The 23,815-nt window shown below is 42.1% G+C and overlaps 2 protein-coding genes across 4 annotated transcripts in view; one reads left to right on the top strand and one right to left on the bottom strand.

Annotated features, from left to right (window-relative positions):
• Nucleotides 1-23,815, top strand: part of TDRD9 (tudor domain containing 9) — a 125,264-nt gene that overhangs the window by 5,982 nt on the left and 95,467 nt on the right. For both annotated transcript variants that reach the window (XM_038743285.1, XM_038743284.1), the window contains exon 2: nt 22,601-22,707. In XM_038743285.1, coding sequence (XP_038599213.1) covers nt 22,601-22,707 — 107 coding nt within the window. The remainder of the gene's footprint in view (nt 1-22,600; nt 22,708-23,815) is intronic.
• Nucleotides 6,817-10,157, bottom strand: RD3L (RD3 like). Of its 2 annotated transcripts, none has more exons than XM_038743286.1 (3): nt 9,737-10,157; nt 8,713-9,018; nt 6,817-7,568 (listed from the first exon to the last, which is right to left on the bottom strand). In XM_038743286.1, the coding sequence occupies exons 2-3, from the start codon at nt 9,009-9,011 to the stop codon at nt 7,271-7,273; spliced, it is 597 nt and encodes a 198-aa protein (XP_038599214.1). In that variant the 5' UTR covers nt 9,012-9,018; nt 9,737-10,157; the 3' UTR covers nt 6,817-7,270. The 2 variants fall into 2 exon arrangements, with proteins under 2 accessions (XP_038599214.1, XP_038599215.1); XM_038743287.1 differs by having other exon boundaries at nt 8,713-8,997.

Here is a 23,815-nt window from a genome sequence, read left to right as displayed (position 1 = left end):
TCAGCAAGTCCCCCCAACCCCCTTCATCTTCCTTCCCATCACCGCCTCCTCAACCCCCTTCGTCCAAGCCGTCCCTTCCCCCTGCCCTTTACAAGCTCTACCCCAGCGTTTAGGACAGTGTTTGACGCATAGTAAGTGCTTAAATGCCATTAAGAAAACCAGCGCTCCCCTGCCCCCCCGAAACTGTCCCCATCAACTCAGTCCCAGTAGAGAAGAAGCATGGCTCAGTGGAAAGAACCCGGGCTTTGGAGTCAGAGGCCTGGGTTCAAATCCCAGCTCTGCCAACTGTCAGCTGTGTGACCTTGGGCAAGTCACTTAACTTCTCTGGGCCTCAGTTTCCTCATCTGTAAAATGGGGATTAAGACTGTGAGCCCCACGTGGGGCAACCTGATCACTTTGGAAACTCCCCAGTGCTTAGAACAGTGCTTTGCACATAGTAAGCGCTTAATAAATGCTATTATAAGTTTATAAGTCCCATCCAACTCTTTCCTAGCCTTCACAAAGTCCCCTTTGTCTGCTGTACCCTCCTTACAGCCTCAGCCACGGGCAGCCTGTGGAATCCCCGCTCCATCCTGGTAAAGCTTCCCTTTCTCCTTGACCTGTTCCTGACCCAATCGCTGCTCCTCTTCACCGTCACTGAAACCTAACTTTCTACAGATAACATGGTCTCCCCTGCCCCTCTCTTGGGCGTAGGAGGGGGAAAGTTGTAGGAGTTAGCTTCCTTCTTGCTCCCCAGTGCTGCTTTTGAACCATCCCACCTCCCTCATCCCTCTCTTTCCCTTCCTTTGAAGCCCACGTCATCCGCCTCTACCACCCCCTCCAGTTAATCGTCACGGTTATCTCCCACCCCCCAAGTCCCTCCACTTAACAAATGCCACAATAAAAATAATAATACATCTGAGATTTGGAAACATAAATGGCCTTACCTACTCACCTTTCATTCTGAAAACTGATAGACCCAGTGTTTTTGGAGAAACAAATAGACCCAATCAGTGGTATTTATTGAGCACTTAACTGCGTGCAGAGCGCTGTACTAAGTGCTTGGGAGAGTATAACACAACACAGTTGGTCGACACGTTCCCCGTGCACAGTGCGGGTGCGAATACCGTCTGCTGTACACCAAACCATGGTGCCTGTTTGGGAACGATAACCAGTTTCTCCAGATCTGAAATGTAGGTAAAAATTTTATTAATGCAGTGAGGTGAGTGGCAAGGCTTATTTATTTGCTACCATACCTTATCCACTACGGGTATATTGTGATATCATCCTCCTCAATGGTGTTTATTGAGCATTTACTACGATCAGAGCACTGTACCAAGCACTTGAGAGTGTACAATAAAACGGAGTTGGCAGACACGTTCCCTGCCCACATGGAGCTTGCAGTCTAGTGGGGGAGAAAGACATTAATATAATTAAACCATTTATAATATATAGTTTTTGTGTGTGGCTTATATAGCTTATATATCCTTCACTGCATCTGAAGGGGAGGCAAGAGGTTGTTCAGTCTCCAGAGCGATGGGAATGCTGTCTATGCCAGCTTCTGCCAGGCCCTTGTGACCCAGTTGGTACCATCTTGTTCCCTCCTGTACTACCCGCCCTGTTAGATCAGTCCCTTGGCATTCACTTTCTGTGGATTACGTCTTGCCTTGTCTTATGCCATCGAGTTGTCTTCGACCCATAGCGACGCCGTGGACACATCTCTCCCAGGACGCCCCACCTCCATCCGCAGTCATTCCGGTAGTGTAACCGTAGCGTTTTCTCGGTAAAAATTCACGAGGGGTTTACCATTGCCACCTTCCACGCAGTCAACTCGAGTCTCCATCCTCGATTCGCTCCCATGCCGCTGCTGCCCAGCACAGGTGAGTTTTGAGTTGTAGCAATCAATCAATCAATCAACCGTATTTATTGAGCGCTTACTGTGTGCAGAGCACTGGACTAAGCGCTTGGGAAGTACAAGCTGGCAACATAAAGAGAAAGTCCCCTCTGCTTTGTTCACCAGAAAAGCACGAGGGGTAGTGGGAGTCCGGACACTCATCACCGGTGCTTCCCAAAGTCAGGATCCCACCGGGATCTGGGGATCCACTGCCAACAGCGTCCTGGAAAGGGCCTGCGAAAGGCAGTCCTGCACAGGGCCAAAGGCCCCGGGCTGGGATGTGGGCAACCAGCCCCGTATCTGGGCTTTGGGCCCGAGCCGGGACCGGGTCCCTTCACCATCGCGTGGCTCAGTGGCAAGAGCACAGGCTTTTGGAGTCAGAGGTCATGGGTTCAAATCCTGCCTCTGCCAAGTGTCAGTTGTGTGACTTTGGGCAAGTCACTTCGCTTCTCTGGACCTCAGTGACCTCATCTGTCAAATGGGGATTGAAACTGTGAGCCCACCGTGGGACAGCCCGATCACCTTGTAACCTCCCCAGTGCTTAGAACAGGGCTTTGCACATAGCAAGCGCTTAATAGATGCCATTATTATTATTATTATTATTATTATTATTATTATTATTATTATTATTATCTACCCCAGTGGGGGAACTAGGATGCCCCAGGGGTGAGTTTTAGCAAATTGCCTTCCACTTGCTAGCCCCTACCCAAGCTAGGAGTGGAATGGATATGCCTCTGCCTGACTCTCCCTCCTGTAGTTGAGACTGGTAGAATACTGGGAACTCCCCAGGTTGTGACCCTGAGAGGGGGTGGGTTATGTGGAATAATGTTATTCCGAATCTCTCCTGAATTCCCTGTGATTTTTTTCATTTTTCCGCTTCAAGGCTCTCTGTACCTCAATCTCTCCAGTTCTACCCTCCTGTAACACACCTCTTCCAGAATTCTTTGAGCATCCTGCAACACATCTCCATCATTCCCCAACTTCTTTATTTGTATTACTTCACAACCTCCAACCCTCACCCAGCAGGCTTAAAAACTAAGTGGAACACTGTGCGCAGTTAATAGCCTTTTTTCTATGGTATTTGTTAAGCACTTACTGTGTGCCAGGCATTGCACTAAGCGATTGTATCAGATAGGATACAATCCACATCCCACATGGAGCTCACAGTCTTACTCCCCATTTTACAGATGAGGTAACCAAGGCACAGAGAATTGAAGTGACTTTTGTGTCTATTATCCTGATTTATTGCAAATAAGGGAGGCAGATGCCTCCAAACTTCGACAGATTACTGAGTTCCTTTTGCGTTGTCTGTTTTGCTGCATCTTTTGACATCTTTATAATTTAAAGGGAAAGCATTTCTTGTGTTGGAAGAAACATGTTAGGAATAGTTGGAATAGGGGAAAGCAGTTATGCCATCTTCCGATTTCACTTTTCGTTTCAACGCTGTACTAATTCCAGAGATTACAGAGAAGCAGTATGGTCTAGTGGATAGAGCCCGGGCCTGGGAACCAGAAGGACCTGGGGTCCCCATCCCGGCTCCGCCACTTGTCTGCTGTGACCATAGGCAAGTCACTTAACTTTTCTGTGCTTCAGTGACCTCATCTGTAAAATGGGGATTAAGACTGTGAGCCCCACGTGGGATATGGACTGGGTCCAACCTAATTATCTTATTTCTGCCCTAGTGCTTCGTACAGCGCCTGGCACATAGTAAGCGCTTAACAGGTACCATTTACAAAAACCCAGCCCTCCTGCATATGCTCTGCTTTATTGCTCCTGCCTTTTTCTGATTGCTCTTAAATCAGATTGCTCCCTGCCCCTACCTTGCTTCTGCTTTTCCTTGTTGAGGTTTTGATTTTGTTTCTTGTTTTAGCGTTCCCCCTGTGTTTTGCCCAGATGTGGAAAACTCACCGGCCGCACAACCCCCACTGAGCCAGAATGTCGTACATCATGACTGCTTATTCATTTGGGCCCCGGGGGGCCTGCCGATAAGGTATCAAAGATATTCTGGTCCACGATCCCTGGATGGCACCAATTCTCCTTATCAGTTGTCTCGCCAAGAGTGCCGTTGGGCACTCAGGGATTGAGCGAGACGGCTGACTCAGTTTAAGCCATCACGGCTATTCCCAAAACAGTTCAAGCTCGTGTTTTGCTTTATCCGTTGGTGTCTGATAAATGTCTGCTGTGAATGGCAAGAGTCCAGAAAAGGTGGCCTGCCGTATTTTTCCATGGACAGAGTGTAAAGGGGGAATTGATTCTTTCATCGACACTCGTGCTCATGGATTTGGCTTCACCATCGGAGGTGTCATCTCCATGTTGCGCTTTATCCACTGGTGTCTGATAAATGTCTGCTATGAATGGCGAGAGTCCAGGAAAGGTGGCCTGCTGTATTTTTCATGGACAGTGTGTAATTGGGGAATTGATTCTTTCATCGACCCTCCTGCTTATGGATTTGGCTTCACCATTGGAAGTGTCGTCTGTGAACCAAAGGACAACTCTGTATGTGTATAACGTCTTTGTTAACCTGTGTACGATATCTCTTTGTGCCTGTATACAATATCTTTTTGGTGTAAGCTAGTCTCACTTCCAATCAATCAAATTTATTGAGCGCTTTTTGGCGGAGGCTAGTCTCACTTCCAATCAATCAAATTTATTGAGCGCTTACGGTGTGCAGGGCACCGTACTAAGCGCTTGGGAAAGTACATCACAACAGTATGTCTTCTAGACTGTGAGCCCGTTGTTGGGCAAGGGATTGTCTCTGTTGCTGAATTGTACTTTCCAAGCGCTTAGTACAGTGTTCTGCACACAGTAAGCGCTCAGTCAATGAGATTGAATGAATGACTAGAACAGACCCATTCCCTGCCCACAACGTGCTTACAGTCTTGAGGGAACTTACAGTTTAGAATTTGCAGTCTATTCAGAGAATGCATAGGACAGTGAGAGTGGGTATTTTCAGTCAATGGACAGTCTTTGACAAAGTGTCTACAGTTTGCATATTGTCATGTGACAGGCAACCATTCTCCCAACCTTCCAAGCCTCAGTTAAAATCACATCTTCTCCAAAAGGCCTTCCCTGACTAATCCCTCATTTCCCTCTCCCTCTCCCTTCTGTGTCTCCCATGCCCTAGGATTTGTAGCAGCATGGTGGAGCGCATAGGTTCTAATCCCAGCCCCGCCACTTCTCTGCTGTGTGACTTTGGGCAAGCCACTTGGCTTCTCTGGGCATCAATTTCCTCATCTGTAAAATGGGGATTAAGATTGTGAGCCCCATATGGGAGGGAGACTGTGTCCAACCGGATTTGCTTGTATCCCCAGCGCTCAGTACAGTGCCTGGCACACGTTAAGCGCTTAACAAATAATAATAATATTAATAAACACTTGATAATCTCACCAACCTCAGCCCCACTGCCCTTATGTACATGTCTGTAATTGATTTTAATATCCGTCTCCCCTTCTAGACTAAGTTTCTCGTGGACAGGGGTTTTGTCTACCAACACAGCGTGTCTCAGTGGAATGAGCACGGGCTTGGGAGTCAGAGGTCATGGGTTCTAATTCCAGCTCTGCCACTTGTCAGCTGTGTTACTTTGGGCAAGTCACTTAACTTCTCTGTGCCTCAGTTCTCTCATCTGTAAAATAGGGATTAAGACTGTGAGCCCCACATGGGACAACCTGATCATATTCTCCCCACTTCTTAGAACAGTGCTTTGCATATAGTAAGTGCTTAACAAATGCCATTATTATTATTATTATTATTATTATAAGTACAATTGATCCTAGTTCTGCGGGTCCAGTGAAGGGCTTTGGGTCATAGTTTACTTCAGACATTTCCTACTTACTTGAATTGCATGGAGTGGTGTGGTGTTCCAGTATTTAACTTAGAGCTGGAGTTTCTGACATTTCTTCAACCCTTAAAATTGTTTTTTTTTCCCTCACCGACATTTACCTTTGCTCCCTTCTCCCTCTCCTGACAGTCCCAAATGGAATCGATCCTGCATTCCTTCCCAAATGCAGCAGTGGCTGACAGAATTTGGTCCCTATCCCACTTTCATCCAGTGTTGGATTTTTGGCCATTACCATACTACCTCATCATCATCATCAATCGTATTTATTGAGCGCTTACTATGTGCAGAGCACTGTACTAAGCGCTTGGGAAGTACAAATTGGCAACATATAGAGACTGTCCCTACCCAAAAGTGGGCTCACAGTCTACCTACCAGCTTGGCATGATCTTGAGGGGGATATGCATATTTTCTTGGGGAATAAAGCAAGCTAATTGATATTTAAGCTAGGCAAAACTAAATTTTTAAAGACAGGTGGAGAAGAAGAAATGGGAAGGAAAGATCCAGGCTTTTTGATATTTTTTTTTCCTTCTACAGGACCCACACTGTATTCCACCTCCCTGCTTCTACCCCCACACCCCAGTTCTGCATTCTTGAATGGTTAATATTCTAGCTCATTATTTAGTTTTATTTTTTAAAGATATTCCTCTGTATATGATTAAACATCGTCTCTACCTTTCTGATAGAATTACTTGGAAACTGAATCACTGTTAAAAAATTAAAGGTTGTTATGCAGTGGTTATCTCCCCCTTCTAGACTGTGAGCCTGTTGTTGGGTAGGGACCGTCTCTATCTGTTGCCGACTTGTACTTCCCAAGCGCTTAGCACAGTGCTCTGTACACAGGAAGTGCTCAATAAATACAATTGAATGAATGAATGAATTGGTTTCAAATGAGCAGTGAAAAAACTTTGTACAAGAAGATAGAAGGGCCCAAGAACTGCTAATACAAATGGACAGCCAAACGCTTTCCACTTGCCTGACTAATCTAAAAAAATGATAGAAATTACACTTTGCGTCTCAGAATCTGAACAAATGCAAAAATCAGAAATGTGATGATTTTAGGCTTTAATCACAAATTTTGGAGTTGCAAAGACTTTCAGCTCATATGTTGTTCTAATACTGTATTGATTTTCACTAATTTTTTTATTTCTATACATAGTTTAGAAGACTAAAATTAATAAAAATAAAGTATCTACTGCCCAATAACATCTCTGAAGTTATTACATTTTGAAATATCCAAAGTCACCCCTTAATTTGGTTCTTAGATTTCACAGTATGCTAGAAGTACATTAAAAATAAGGAAATAGTTCAAACATTTTCTCAAAAAAGTTTTTTTCGGTTAAAAAGACATTTCTAAGTGAAAGCATTGCATCTTCAGAACACTCTAGTAGAAAAGTTAAAATGCACCACACACATACACAAGCAAAAAAATTAATTTAGACTTCCAACCTAGCCACAAAGGGAAACATAAGGTTCTGTCTCATTCTTAGGATTTTCTTTTGTACTCTGGGATCAGATATTACTATTAGAAGAATGCAAATATCTGTATGATGATGAATACTTTAACTTGATGGGTAGTAATATGGCAAGTTCCAGATTCTGTGGGAAAAAGTTGGAAACGTACTCTGTGTGTTTTTGTCAACAAAACGTGAAACAGTAGGGATTTCATCTTTGTCTGACTTTTTACAGCTTTCCCCTGGCATTGTGAAATGTGCCGAGCCATTTTTATGCCATACATCTTCCAATTGCTCTTGTTGCTTCTCTTTCTCACCATTGGTTAGAAAATCTTTTACCACCTGCTTGAAGATGTAGACTATTTCCCATGGCAAGACATCATTTTCTGCCAAAACTTCTCTAAATCTAGGGAGAAAAAAAGAGCATTGAAATCTGTTTCTCCTCAGGATTCCACAACAAAAGCTTGTTTTTCTTCTCCCTTCTTTTCCCTTTGTTTAAATCCCTTACGAAAATGTATCTGATTTTCAACTCCAAAATAAATAAATAAAAAAAATTGAGAGATCTAAAAGTTGAATGTTTTGAGTGTTTTCTTTTCTGTTACGCTATCTACTTAATTAGATTTAAATTTAAACTAACTTTGACCTGAAATCATGCTGGGCAAAGAGAATAATGATTCATTTCCATTCTTTCTGTTTGGGCCTAGGAAACTTCAAAAAATCTTTTTTGGGGAAGATTTCTGGGTAAGACAGGTGCTCACCGCAAGAAAAATGATAATGACTTTGCCTAAACTTAATTATGTAAGGAGATGGGAAAGGCCGCCTTTAGTCATTTAACAAAAGTATCAAAATATCATAAGTTGTTGAGATTTTTCTTTAATAATGACAATAATAATGATAATTGTGGTATTTAAGTGCTTTCTAGGTACCAAAGACTGTACTAAGCACTGGGTTAGAAACAAGCAGATCACAGTCATTCATTTAATAACATGAATAAACCTGGCATTTAGAGAGCACTGTATAAGTGCTTGGGAGAGTACAATGAATAATAATAGTAATAATAATAATGGCATTTATTAAGTGCTTACTATGTGCAAAGCACTGTTCTAAGCGCTGGGGTAGATACAAGGTAATCAGGTTGTCCCACATGGGGCTTACAGTTTTAATCCCCATTTTACAGATGAAGATAAGAGCACTGTCTACTCCTGAGGCGTTTACAGGATTGAAGTAAAAATTAATCATTCCCAAGCATTGAACTTGCTAATGTTAAATAGCTGCGCTATCAGAACAATCAGCTCTCTGGAAATCTACTATCACCAAAAAAGGAAGCGCTGTTTCTTTCGAGAAAAAAAATAATCAGATTCTAAGCTAGAGACAGCCACAGCAGAAATATGCTTCCAGTTAAACCCTGGGATTTACGGAATTGCTATTTTTATGGATAAAGATAGCTCAGTAATTTGTATTAGGGTAGTCCAAGTAATTACACAGAAACATTCATTCATGAGGAGAAATTCAACATTTACAAATGTAAAGAAAAAAGTCTTTAGATTTACCTGCTTAGAATAGTTCCTGTTTGGCAAGGTTGAACTTGTGAGCAAAGCACTTCAAGCTGTCTCTGTTCTGTAGCTGGGATAGCGGCTTGAGGGTTCTGGTCATTTTTCAGCCAGTTGTAATCCACACCACTTTTTCTGACTTTGTGTTCATCTTCTATCTCCTGCACTAGTCTCTCACGTTCTTTGAGATGCCATTTCAATTCACGAAGCAAGGTCTTAGTTACTACATCCGAGCCCGGATATTTTGGGGGTTTGAAGGAATCACTTTTTGACCATTTCATCCAGCTAAAAAGAGGCATTTTAAATCTGTGGGGGGGGGAAAAAGAAGTCACCCTCTCCGATTATTTGATTAGAAAACCTAAAATTTTCCCAGGTCTTGCTGATAATAATAATAATAATAATAATGGCATTTATTAAGCGCTTACTATGTGCAAAGCACTGTTCTAAGCGCTGGGGAGGTTACAGGGTGATCAGGTTGTCCCATGGGGGGCTCACAGTCTTAATCCCTATTTTACAGATGAGGTAACTGAGGCCCAGAGAAGTGAAGTGACTTGCCCAAAGTCACACAGCTGACAATTGGCGGAGCAGGGATTTGAACCCATAACCTCTGACTCCAAAGCCCGAGCTCTTTCCACTGAGCCACGCTGCTTCTGATCTATTTCTAATTTGCATTTGGTTGCTATACGTTGAATTGGTTGGAATTTTGGATGTGTTTTAAATGTTTTGTTGTGTAATATTAAAAAGGTCAAATGTATGTAAATGATTACATTGCCAATTCCTTAGCTCAGTTATTAGCAAGAAATGTTACATTTTCAATACTGGTTTCATCCCCGTAAACATGGCTAATGATCTACTTTTGTCAAGTCTTTACTTTTATTGCCATTGAAAGATTCAGATTTAATCAAGCTTTGAAAAAGTTATGTTTGATTTCTAAAAAATATATAGGAATATCAATTCCTAGAGTTAAAATGAAAAAAAATTAGGATTTATGCTTTGGTTAAATAAAAGGAAAAATAAAACCTACCTGTTCTGCAGTTACTTTTAAGATGTGGGTCGACGCTGAGAAGTTAAAGTTGGTTTGAAGCTGAGATTTTCTTTCAGCATAGCCTCCTTTCCGAAGATGTCCACTGTTGAAAGGTTGAGTCTGCCTTACTCATAACCATTTATGCTGAATGCGGACTAAATTAACTTTCTATATTGGGAGTGATGTCTTTGTCGTCTTCTGTAGAAGAGGATGCCGCTTAATTCATCTTATATAAGAGGGGAAATAACAAAAAATAACTCTGACCCCTGCACCCTTTTTTCCTTGAAGTATATTAAGGTTTCCTGTCTATTTTGCATGGCAATCTGCCTACAGGAGCGGTTTGAAAAAAGATGGCAACAAATTCAGATGCTTGTTAGTTAATGCATCCAAAGGTATCGCTGGGAGTGAGATGAATAATGATAGTCTGAGGCAACTACCGTTGCGATCCTAGCTAAGGTTAAGGCTGTCGCATGATGTGATGCTTTGCTGTGCATAGCTGTAGGTCACAGTTTAGAGCTGTATTTTTGTATCTGTAGCGCTCTAAAAATAGCCATGTCGCTTTTATACGCTAGCCGAACTTTCAGGTCATTTGGAAGCCAGGTCACTCATCTGAGGGAGGAAAATGAGATTAATCCTGACTATTAATGTTTGGTGAAAAAGGGACAGTATTCCCTGATTAGGAAACTATTTGTGAAAGCTCATCTACTTCAGCAAAAAGAGCCGAGGCATGTTGGCAAGATAGTGGTTTAGGAGATTTTTATAAAAAAAAATACCAAATGGTACTCTAACTTTCATTTGAATAAACAAGAGTTATGTTTTCATTTTGTAACCAAGTTCAGGGCATTTGACATTTAAGGAAGCCATTTGAAATGTAGTTTCTGAAATTATCATGAGTAAGTAAAGGCAAAACAAAAAGAAAATAGAACTTAAATGGCTCTAAAATATTTTTCTTTGAAAACAAGTTAAAATACTAGCCTTTTATTATTCGGGGGAATTATCCCTTTTAAAATTTGTATTTGGGAATAGAAACTGTACTTCCTAAAGGTCTCTTCAATAGTGATTTTCTATTCCAGTTATCTGGCTCTTCCTATTGATACAAACTAAGAAGGCAGCCCTTTCCCCGTTTAATTCCCTGTAGTGTTGCCTGTTTCATGGTGATGTTTTCCCTCCATTTTAAGACTTTTTTTCCAGTTCTGTTTTCCTTAAAATGTTTCTTTGAACTCTGAAGGAACAGAGGTTGGTAAACCAGTCAGAAATGTCACACAACATAAAAAATGATGTGTATGGTCATCACTAAAACTGATATTACTTATACCCAGGGAAACTCCAGATGTCAGGCTTCATTATCTTCAACTGGCAGGTTTTCACATTGCATTGTATAGGGAACTGTGAAAAAGAAAAGGATTTGGCTTTGTAGTGACATATCTGCCGGGCCAAATTTTCTGATAGAATTAAAGTGATTCTTGTTAAGTCTCTGGTTGCTGCTGCTTTCCCCCCTTGAACATTTGTAACTGAAATTATTTTAAACTAAGCTTCAGAAAAATATTCCTGTGGAGTGCATTTGAAAAGGTACCCTATTAGATATTCTCTGTACTGACTTTATTACTGCAATTTCATCTATTAAGAATAGGTACACCCTTGCACACAAGATCCCTATGAGGAAGATATTGGGGCTTATTTTGTTGGCCATTAGAATTAAGAAACGATAATGAAATTTTATTTTCTGTAAAAAGTGAGAGAAATCTAGTGGATAGAGCTTGGGCCTGGAAGTCAGAAGGACCTGTGTTCTGATCCCAGCTCAGCCATTTGTCTGCTGTGTCACCTTGGGCAAGTCATTTTACTTCTCTGTGCCTCAGTTACCTCTTCTGTAAAATGGGGATTAAGACCATGAGCTCCTTGTGGGTCACAGACTGTATCCAATCTGATTAGATTCTATCTGCCTCAGTGTCTGGCACACAATAAGAGAGCACTTATAATAATAATAATAATGATGGCCTTTATTAAGCGCTTACTATGTGCAAAGCACTGTTCTAAGCGCTGGGGAGGTTACAGGGTGATCAGGGTGTCCCACGTGGGGCTCACAGTCTTCATCCCCATTTTACAGCTGAGGGAACTGAGGGCCAGAGAAGTGAAGTGACTTGCCCAAAGTCACACAGCTGACAAGTGGCGGAGCCGGGATTTGAACCCATGACCTCTGACTCCAAAGCCTGGCATTTTCCACTGAGCCATGCTGCTTCTCAAATATCAAAATATCAAATCAAATATCTTATCAAATATCACAAAAACAAAAAGAGTGTCCAGTGCATACTGAATATGGTCATACAGATTTCCTTTACATGTAGTTCGTATGTAGCCATATGGAAAAGTATTTCTTAAAGCTTGGTAATAAAATTGTGACCTTGATTTTTATCATTTTAATGACTTTGTGGGATGTGAAGGAGATTCTGTTCTTGAAAAAATGGATTATCCAGCTGGCCTGGATCTCTATCAGGAGCCATATGGGATGCTTCAGTGGAGATGAATCCCCTCCATGCACTCATTTTCGGGTTTCTCTATTAATAAAGCTAGATGTCCCCGTTTATATTATGGGGGTGATGTTTTGTAATAATAATAATTGTGGCATTTGTGAAGTGCTTCCTATGTGCCAAGTATTAAGTGCTGGGGTAGATACTAGATAATCAAGTCCTACATGGGGCAAAGAAGGAGGGAGAATGAGTTTTTTTAAATGGAATTTGTTAATAATAATACTAATAATAATAATAATGATAATAATAATAATAATAATGATGATGATGGCATTTATTAAGCACTTACTATGTGCAAAGCACTGTTCTAAGCACTGGGGAGGTAACAAGGTGATCAGGTTGTCCCATGGGGGGCTCGCAGTCTTAATCCCTATTTTACAGATGAGGTAACTGAGCCCAGAGAAGTCAAGTGACTTGCCCAAAGCCATACAGCTGACAAGTGGTGGAGCTGGGATTAGAACCCATGACCTCTGACTCCCAAGCCTGGGCTCTTTCCACTGATCCACGTTAGGCACTTAGTATGTGCCAAGCACTGTACTAAGTGCTCGGATAGAGACAAGCTGATCAGGTTGGACGCAGTCCTTGTCCTACGTGAGGCGCCCAGCCCTAATCCCCATTTTACAGATGAGGGGACTGAGGCCCAGAGAACTGAAACGACTTGCCCAAGGTCACACAGCAGACAAGTGGCGGAGCCGGGATTGGAACCCAGGTCCTTCTACTCCTAGACCTGTGCTCTACCCATTAGGCCATGTTGCTAATAATAATATTATTATTATCTTAATAATATTATAATAACAGTTATTATATTATAACAATAAATAATATAATAAATATATTATATAATATTATAATATATTAGAGTATATTATATATAATTCATTCATTCATTCAATCGTATTTATTGAGCGCTTACTGCATGCAAAGCACTGTACTAAGCGCTTGGGAAGTACAAGTCGGCAACATATAGAGACGGTCCCTACAGAACAGCGGGCTCACGGTCTAGAAGGGGGAGACAGACAACAAAACAAAACATGTGGACGGGTGTCAAGTTGTACAGTTACGGTTGCACTGTACTCTCATTCATTCATTCATTCTATCGTATTTATTGAGCGCTCACTGTGTGCAGAGCACTGTACTAAGTGTGTGCAGAGCACTGTACTAAGCGCTTGGGAAGTCCAAGTTGGCAACATATAGAGACGGTCCCTACCCGACAGCAGGCTCACTTCACTCCTCTGGGCCTCAGTTCCCTCATCTGTAAAATGGGGATGAAGACTGCGAGCCCCATGTGGGACAACCCGATCACCTCGTTTCCCGCCCAGCGCCCAGAACAGTGCTTCGCACATAGTAAGTGCCCAACAAATACCATTATTAATCAATCAATCAATCAATCATATTTATTGAGCGCTTACTATGTGCAGAGCACTGTACTAAGCGCTTGGGAAGTACAAATTGGCAACATATAGAGACAGTCCCTACCCAACATTGGGCTCACAGTCTAAAAGTCATAGTCTAAAAGTCTATTATTAGAACAGTGCTTTGCACATAGTAAGCGCCTAATAAATACAATTATTATGATTATTATTTCCACTGCCATGATTACGAGAATTATGCTGTGCTGCCTCGGGGTGGGGAAGTGAGAGGCAGGTAGGTTATAATTATTATTATAATGTAATAATAATATCAATAATAATATTATTATCACATTCACTTAATCAGTGAATGTGGCTGCCTCCTTTGGGGAATTGTGTATGGGGGTCTACGTCTCTGCCGTTTAGCCCCCAAATTAGGAAGGTGCTTTTGAAACTGGACTTGGGCTCCAGTCCCGGCTCTGCCACTTACCTTCTGTGTGACCTTGGGCAGGCTACTTAAGTTCTCTCTGTCTCAGTTCCCTCATCTGCAAAATGGGAATTCAAATACCTGTTCTTCCTCCTACTTAGACTGTGAGCCCCTTTTGGGACTTGCCGATCTTGTATCTACCCCAGCACTTAGCACATAGCTTAGCATTTAATAAACCACAATTACTGTTATTATTGGGTGGGTGGGGATGCCTACACCTTTTCCTTTAGGTTTCTAGTAAAATGAGTATGAGTTCTTTCTGATTTAGTAGCTTTCGGGTAAAATGGATAACCTGAAAACACTAAAAAAGGAAATGTCTGAATTCCTGCATGATATGTAGTTTATATGCTTTCTCAATATTTTACATAGTTATGTTTACTGAGTTAGGCAGGGATCAGTCAGTTAATCACTGGTATTTATTGAGTGCTTTCTGTCTGCTGAGCACTCTTTCCAAGCGCTTGGGAGAGTACCATACAGTAAGGTTGGTAAACATATTCCCTGCTCACAGGGAGCTTGAAGTCTAGAGAGGAGACGGACATTAATATAACGAAATTAATTTGTGGATAGGTACATAAATTATGTTGGGGCTGGGATGGAAGCACTAAAGGACCTGGCCTTATTCAACCAAAAAGAGGAGCACTTTTTTTTTGTGCTGGGGTATTGCCTGGCTATTTTCTTGGTGCCTATTGTACATTAATGTGTGTGTGTATAATTAATCAGAAAATCATATTTACTGAGTGCTTACTGTATGCAGAATTCTGTACTAAGCGCTTGGGAGAGTACAGTATGTCAGAGTTGGTAAGACATTTTCCCTGCCCACAACGAAGTAGTTGTCAGATCAACTCTTCCAAGAACCAATGGAGGATAATAATAATAATAATGGCATTTATTAAGTGCTTACTATGTGTAAAACACTGTTCTAAGCACTGGGGAGGTACAAGGTGATCAGGTTGTCCCACGTAGGGCTCACAGGATTCATCCCCATTTTCCAGATGAGGGAACTGAGGCCCAGAGAAGTGAAGTGACTTGCCCAAAGTCACCCAGCTGACAAGTGGCGGAGCCGGGATTTGAACCCATGACCTCGGACTCCAAAGCCCGGGCTCTTTCCACTGAGCCACGCTGCTTCTCATAAAAGGATGTCCTTTTATGCCACTGTTTTCTGGTGGGATGGGAAATGTACTGTTCCAGTTTCAGCTCTGGGGCTTGTTTGAAAATTATTGGCCCATTTTGCTTTTTTAGGAAATAAGAGCAGAAATGGAGGCTCTCAGAGGCTCTTATGAACGTCATCTAATTCCATTCCTTCTATTTAGTCATTATATACAACGGCAATTTTAGTTTACAGAATGTTTATTGGAGAAGATGGAACAGGCACTAATAAGATTTTTTAACATTTTTTGTTACACTCATTAAAATAGTTGTTTGGAAGGATTTTGTTATTAGATAATAATAATAATGGCATTTGTTAAGCACTTACTATGTGCAAAGCACTGTTTTAAGCACTGGGGAGGATACAAGGTGATCAGGTTGTCCCACTTGGGGCTCGCAGTTTCAATCCCCATTTTACAGATGAGGGAACTGAGGCACAGAGAAGCTAAGTGACCTGCCCAAAGTCACACAGCTGACAAGCGGCAGAGCCGGGATTTGAACCCACGATCTCTGACTCCCAAGCCAGTACTATTAGATATATTAACAGAGAGTGTTAAAGGAGTTGTGGCTGCACAGTTTTACGGGTTAGTCCTAGTGGGAAGTAAACAGAAAATGCAGTCTGACCTAGGCTGACATTTGAAAAGCGATTTAAATAATCAGTTTAATCCATAGACTGTAGGATTATTTATACTGTATCCTGTTGGCATTAGTAAACATCAGAACATCCCTTCAGATGAGACAGAACATGAAGTCATTACCGGTGAAACCCTTGCTTAAAGTTGACCTCATTATTAGCGAGAGGAAACAAAGCCTTTCTCAATGCAGTCGTGTTAAAGGGTGGATTATTTTTGATTATAATGAATACTGACTAAAGAGAGCAATTCTGTCTCCTGGCCATATTGAAGATTTAGCTGTATGCTCATACGTTTGAAGGTGCTGGTATTTGGTTATTTTCAAATGACTGCGCATTGTTGAAAAGACATGGTTGTGTACTTTCTCTTTCATACTGATGAAATGCTTTAGTAATTGTCTCTTTTTTATAATTTATAATTTATAATTGTCTTTTTTTTATAGTAAAGTGCTTACTATGTTCCAGGCACCATACTAAGCACTGGGGGAGATACAAGAAGTCACATTGGACACAGTTCCTGTCCCACACAGGGCTCAGACTTAATCCCCGTTTTACAGAGGAGGTAACTGGGGCATGGAGAAATCAATCAATCAATCATATTTATTGAGCGCTTACTGTGTGCAGAGCACTGTACTAAGCACTTGGGACGTCCAAGTTGGCAACATATAGAGAAGGTCCCTACCTAACAGTGGGCTCACAGTCTACAAGGGGGAGACAGAGAACAAAACAAAACATATTAACAAAATAAAAGAAATAGAATAGATATGTACAAGTGAAATAAATAAATGAAGTGACTTGCCCAAGGTCACACAGCAGACAAGTGGTGGAGCTTTCCTCCAGGCTACGCTGCTTCTCATCTGATTAGTGAATGTAGCTGCCTCCCTTTGGGAACTTTGGGGGTCAACAACTTTGCGCTTAGCCCCCAAATTAGGAAGGTGGTGTTTATAAAATTTCCAATTGAACGCCCAGGTGAAAAGGAAGATGTGGTGTAAGGTTGCAAGCATCCCTATAGATGGTAAGCTCCTCGTGGGCTCAGATTGCACCTACCAACTCTGTTTCATTATTCATTCCCAAGCTTTTATAGTACAGTTCTCTGCACACAGTAAGCAGTCAATAAATACAATTGATTGATTGATTATGACTCTACCTGATTGATTATTCTTTAGATGAAGTCGGTAGGTACCAACAGTTAGATAATAATTGGTGGAGGTCCCACCCAAGGCTGGACTTGGAGAGGAAGCTTTCTTTTTTCAGGGAGGGGAGTAAGAAGAGAAAAGGTAAAAAATCAATCAATCATTTATTGAATGCTTACTGTGTACACAGCACTATAATAATTATGGTACTTGTTAAGCACTCACTGTTCTAAATCCTGGGGGAGATGTAAAGTAATCAGGTTGGACACAGTCCCTGTCATCATCATCATCATCAATCGTATTTATTGAGCGCTTACTGTGTGCAGAACACTGTACTAAGCGCTTGGGAAGTACAAGTTGGCAACATATAGAGACAGTCCCTACCCAACAGTGGGCTCACAGTCTGAAAGACTGTCCCACATGGGGCTCACAGTCTTAGTCCCCATTTTACAGATGAGGTAACTGAAGCCCAGAGAAGCAACGTGACTTCCCCAAGGTCGCACAGCAGACAGATGGCAGCGCCGGGATTAGATCTCAGGTCCTTCTGTCTCCCAGGCCTGTGCTCTATCCACTAAGCCATGCTGCTTCTCTTTACTGCTTCCATAGCAAGCGCTTGGGAGAGTCCAATACAATGAAGTTGGTAGACATATTCCCTGCCCACAAGGAGTTTACAGTCTAGAGGGAGAGACAGACACTAGTATAAATATATGAATTAAGGATGTATACAGAAGTACTGTGCGACTGAGGGAGGGGTATTCATTCATTCATTCATTCAATCGTATTAATTGAGCGCTTACTGCGTGCAGAGCACTGTACTAAGCGCTTGGGAAGTACAAGTTGGCAACATAAGTCCAAGTGCCTGGGCGATGCAGAAGGGAGTGGGAGAAGAGGATATGAGGGCGTAGTCGGGGAAGACCTCTGGCAGGAGATGTCTTTTCAGTAAGGCTTTGAAGGTGGGGAGTGTGGTGGTCATCATCATCATCATCAACATCATCAATCGTATTTATTGAGCGCTTACTGTGTGCAGAGCACTGTACTAAGCGCTTGGGAAGTACAAGTTGGCAACATATAGAGACAGTCCCTACCCAACAGTGGGCTCACAGCAGCGTGGATCAGTGGAAAAGAGCCCGGGCTTTGGAGTCAGAGGTCATGGGTTCAAATCCCAGCTCCGCCACTTGTCAGCTGTGTGACTTTGGGCAAGTCACTTAACTTCTCTGTGCCTCAGTTCCCTCATCTGTAAAATGGGGATGAAGACTGTGAGCCCCACGTGGGACAACCTCATCACCTTGTATCCCCCCCAGTGCTTAGAACAGTGCCTTGCACATAGTAAGCACCTAATAAATGCCATCATTATAAAAGGGGGAGACAGAGAACAAAACCAAACATACTAACAAAATAAAATAAATAGAATAGATATGTACAAGTAAAATAAATAAATAAATATTTATTGATGGTCTGTCAAAGAGAGATGTTTGGGACTGTAGGGAGCACCCCATCACCATCCGTAGAGCAGCACCCTTGGCTGTTGGAGGGCAGTTGATCGGGGTGGCCGTTCTTTGTCTCTTCCTGTCACCCACCATCCCCAGGGAGAAGAACCAACCTTCCGGAGGCGGGTGAGTCATAGCTGCCTTTCCCAACTTTTAAATCAAACAATCAATCCATCAATCGTATTTATTGAGCGCTTACTGTGTGCAGAGCACTGTACTAAGCGCTTGGGAAGTACAAGTCGGCAACACATAGAGACAGTCCCTACCCAACAGCGGGCTCACAGCCTAGAAGGGGGAGACGGAGAACAAAACCAAACATACTAACAAAATAAAATAAATAGAAGTATAAATAGAACAGAATAAATAGAAGAATAAAGTGTTGGGAAGGTTGTGACAGGCTTTTGGGGTGCCCTGCTGGGAGTGGTGAAGGGCCAGAAGATAATTCCCTTCTAACCGCAATGCGCCATTACTCTTGGGGTTATTGAATTATTTTTCCTCAGGCAGTGTGGCCTGATGGAAAGACAACAAGACAGGGAGTCAGGAAACTTGGGTTCCAACACCAGCTCTGCCACGTGTCTTCTGCGTGACCCCGGGCAAGTCACTGACTTCTCTGGGCTTCAGTTAGAGAAGCAGCATGGCTCAGTGGAAAGAGCCCGGGCTTTAGAGTCAGAAGTCATGGGTTCAAATCCCCGCTCCGCCAATTATCAGCTGTGTGACTTTGGGCAAGTCACTTCACTTCTCTGGGCCTCAGTTCCCTCATCTGTAAAATGGGGAGTAAAACTGTGAGCCCCCCCGAGGGATAACCTGATCACCTTGTAACCTCCCCAGCGCTTAGAACAGTGCTTTGCACATAGTAAGTGCTTAATAAAATGCCATTATTATTATTATTCAGTTTCATCACCTGTTAACGTGGAGATTAAATGTATGTTCTCCTTCTGCCTTAGGCTGTGAGGGTCAGACAACAAACAGACCCATTCCTGCCCACAACAAGCTCACAGTCCAGAGGGGGACATTGTGTCTGATCTGATTTTAGGGTATGAGTACAATGCTTGGCATGTAGCTTTTAACAAACACCAAAATTGTTATCATTATTAGTAATCCCCTATGACCCTGTGTTTTGGACGTCTCCACCCCTTTTTGACCGTGGGCTTCTGGTGGACTAGGGTCTACGTTTGATTCATGTTACTGGACCTCTCCCCCTTTAGACTGTAAGCTCAGTTTGGGCAGGGAACATGTCTGCTACTTCTATTGTACTCTCCCAAGTGCTTAGTACAGTGCTCAGTTCATTCTAAGCGCTCAATAAATGTGATTGATTAAAAATCCTTAAATAATAATAATAATGGCATTTGTTAAGCACTTACATGTGCAAAGCACTGTTTTAAGCGCTGGGGAGGTTACGAAGTGATCAGGTTGTCCCACGGGGGGCTCACAGTCTTAATCCCCATTTTACAGATGAGGTAACTGAGGCCCAGAGAAGTGAAGTGACTTGCCCAAAGTCACACAGCTGACAATAGGCAGAGCCAGGATTTGAACCCATGACCTCTGACTCCAAAGCCCGTGCTCTTTCCAGTGAGCCACACTGCTTCTCCATTGTACTCTCCCAAGTGCTTAGTACAGTGCTTTGTACATTGTAAGCGCTCAATAAATGTGATTGATTGATTGAAAATCCTTAGATGTTTCCTCAGGGCTTAGCACAATTTAAACGCCTCTCACGTGTCCTGAATTTAACAGTATTTAATTCAGTGTTTACTGTTTGCAGAGCACTGAACTAAGTGCTGGGATGTGGGAGTAAGACACAGTCAAAGGGGCCACAATCTGAGACTATAAATCATCATCATCATCATCATCAATCGTATTTATTGAGCGCTTACTGTGTGCAGAGCACTGTACTAAGCGCTTGGGAAGTACAATTTGGCAACATATAGAGACAGTCCCTACCCGACAGTGGGCTCGCAGTCTAAAAGGGGGAGACAGAGAACAAAACCAAACATACTAACAAAATAAAATAAATAGAATAGATATGTACAAGTAAAATAAATAGATAAATAGAGTAATAAGTATGTACAAACATATATCATCATCATCATCAATCGTATTTATTGAGCGCTTACTATGTGCAGAGCACTGTACTAAGCTCTTGGGAAGTACAAGTTGGCAACATATAGAGACAGTCCCTACCCAACAGTGGGCTCACAGTCTCAAAGGGGGAGACAGAGAACAAAACCAAACATACTAACAAAATAAAATAAATAGAATAGATATGTACAAGTAAAATAAATAGATAAATAGAGTAATAAGTATGTACAAACATATATCATCATCATCATCAATCGTATTTATTGAGCGCTTACTATGTGCAGAGCACTGTACTAAGCTCTTGGGAAGTACAAATTGGCAACATATATACATATATACAGGTGGGGAGAGGGAGATAAATGGGGAGAGGGGCCTGGCGACAGAACAGACGAGTCTCGGAAACAAGTGTCTTTGCTGAATTCTTCTTATTAAGAGTACAAATGTTAATGGGGCTCACAGAATTGTGAGAACTGAAAAGAGCGGCCTAACGCAGCAGGACGGGGCAAGATGGGACAGTATCATCGGCTCCAAATCTGTTCCCCAAGAGCCGTCTTTTGGACGCTGCCAAGTCCTGAATTTAGATCCCGGTTCTTTAGGGGTCCAGTCCACAGTGGCTTCTCGGGGAGAAGGATATCTTCCTCTGGCTTAGTGATTGTTGCCCCTTCCTTCCTCTCCCCCTCGTCCCCCTCTCCATCCCCCCCATCTTACCTCCTTCCCTTCCCCACAGCACCTGTATATATGTATATATGTTTGTACATATCTTTTTACTCTATTTATTTATTTTATTTGTACATATCTATTCTATTTATTTTATTTTGTTAGTATGTTTGGTTTTGTTCTCTGTCTCCCCCTTTTAGACTGTGAGCCCACTGTTGGGTAGGGACTGTCTCTATATGTTGCCAATTTGTACTTCCCAAGCGCTTAGTACAGTGCTCTGCACATAGTAAGTGCTCAATAAATACGATCGATGATGATAATGTTGGCATCGGCAGGCCAGCTCTCCCCCGGGGGCCAGTAAGGTAGTATGGAGGTCGAACAGCAGTTTGACGCTCTCCTTTCACCAGGTCTTTGTGCTTCTTGACTGTGGGCTTCTGGTGGACTTGGGACTATGTTTGATTCATATTAATGTCTATTTATTTAGTTATTTTATATTAATGTCTGCCTCCCCCTCTGGACTGTGAGCTCGTTGTGGGCAGGAATGGGTCTGTTTGTTGGTATATTGTACTCTCCCAAGTGCTCAGTACAGTGCTTTGCACTCAGTAAGCACTCAATAAACTACGATTGAATGAATGAATGAATGAATGTGCCAGGAATGGGTCTGTTTGTTGTTATATTTTACTCTCCCAAGTGCTCAGTACAGTGCTTTGCACTCAGTAAGCACTCAATAAACTACGATTGAATGAATGAATGTGCTTCTGGCCAAACAAACTCTTGTGATTGTGATGGAGGCTAGTCTGACCTGGCACTCTTTTCCGTTCTGGCCAAAGGGGAAAGAAAATGGGATCTGGGATCTGGATTGATCAGGAGCATCAGGGAACATGTCTGCTAATTCCATTGTATTGTACTCTCCCAAGGACTTAGTTCAGTGCTCCGCACCTCTATGCTTTCATTTTACCTCAGTGGGAAAATGTGGTGGCTCTGTCCTTCTCCCCCCTCCCCACTACTGCCAAACCCAGAGTGTTAAGGATTGCCAGGAAGAAATCAAAATAAACCATTTTTTCCTCAAGACCTTTGATGGCTGCCACTTTGTTCTATATTGTGTCTGTGCTTATAGTAAATCCATTCAAAAGAGGACTAAACTAATAATGCTTCCCTGCTCAAAGTATTTTTGGAAAGTTCATCTTTTCAGTTCTTACGAAGTGTTCTGACCTATTTTTTTTTGCCATTGCTTGTCAAGTGCTCTTATCCTCTTAGGCTTCACTTGGTGGTTTAAGAAACTGCTAAAACTCTTCTGTCACAGTCCCTTTCGGTAGAGTATTGCTTTTTTTTTTTAGTGAGAATGTTATAATAACTTTAAATCTTCCCTTTAGGGATTCTAAGCAAAAAAGTCCTGAAATGGAATATGTTGAGAAATACAGACGACTGGAAGCAAACGAATTTACCACTTACTGTAATGATCTTGCAAACAGTGGATCAGGTAAAATAATCTTACTGTGGGGGTGGAGGGGGGCAGGGGGAATGTAATATAAGGTGAGAGAGTGGGTAGACATCCTCAATGTAAGCTTGTCCTCTAGACTGTAAGCTCGCTGTGGGAAAGGAACCTGTCTACTGACTCTTTTATATTGTATTCTCCCAAGGGTTTAGTACAATGCTGTGCACGCAGCGCTCAATTAAATGCAATCAGTTGATTGATTAATTTGGCAACAGTCTGTTCAGCAGGGACTGGGTTCAGTCTTGACGTCTCACTACTTGTCACTTAAAGTTGACCCGGATATCTTGATATAATTCCTCCCAGTTCGTGCCTCATGATTCTATATACCTCAGGGACACTAAATGCATAAATCAATCAATGGTGTTTATACTAAGTGCACAGGAGAGTACAATTCAACAGAATGAGTAGACATGTCCCCTGCCAATATAAAGCGTAAAATGTGAATCCAGTATTTGAAAAGCATTATCACGCAATAATGCAAGGCACTAGTAGTAATGGCAGCAGCACCCCTGATTTAACTTTGGAAGGTTAAATATTTTAAATTTAATTATAAAATTGAATATTTCAATATTTTTGAGAAGGAGTGTAGCCTACTGGATAGAGCACAGGCTTGGGAGTCAGAGGACCTGGTTTCCAGTCTCGGCTCCACCATTTGTCAGCTGTCTGACCATGCGGAAGTCACTTATCTTCTCTGTGCCTCAATTCCCTCATCTGCGGAGTGGGGATTAAGACTGTGAACCCCATATGGGACGTGGACTGTGTTCAGCCTGATTATCTCGTATCTACCCCAGTGCTTAGTACAGTGCCCGACACATAGTAGAGCTTAATAAATCCATAAAAAATGATAAAAAACCAAAGCAATGTAGTATTCAGTAAATATGATTTCATCACAAAAATAGTTTGGTAAGGTATCAATAAAGATCTTAGAGTACACACTATTTCAGTATATTTTGTGATCATTTGGAATCCTGTAGGTAATTCTCAAACTGGAATTTACTAATACATGAATATTTCCTAACAGCCTGAAGCTGTCCCCAACATCAATCAATCAGTGGTATTTATTGAGCGCTTACAGTGTGCATAGCACTGTACT

This window comes from Tachyglossus aculeatus, chromosome 1, assembly GCF_015852505.1.
Source record: "Tachyglossus aculeatus isolate mTacAcu1 chromosome 1, mTacAcu1.pri, whole genome shotgun sequence".
NCBI classification, from domain to species: Eukaryota; Metazoa; Chordata; class Mammalia; order Monotremata; family Tachyglossidae; genus Tachyglossus; species Tachyglossus aculeatus.
Note: the sequence above shows the minus strand (reverse complement) of the source record. Positions and strands in the feature narration are given on the sequence as shown.

Bases quoted from the DNA above. Each gene is read 5' to 3' on its own strand.
- RD3L (XM_038743286.1), bottom strand. From the start codon at position 9,011: ATGCCTCTTTTTAGCTGGATGAAATGGTCAAAAAGTGATTCCTTCAAA. The intron at 7,569-8,712 runs GTAAATCTAAAG...TTTTCTCCCTAG, and splicing joins ACAGGAACTATTCTAAGCAG to ATTTAGAGAAGTTTTGGCAG.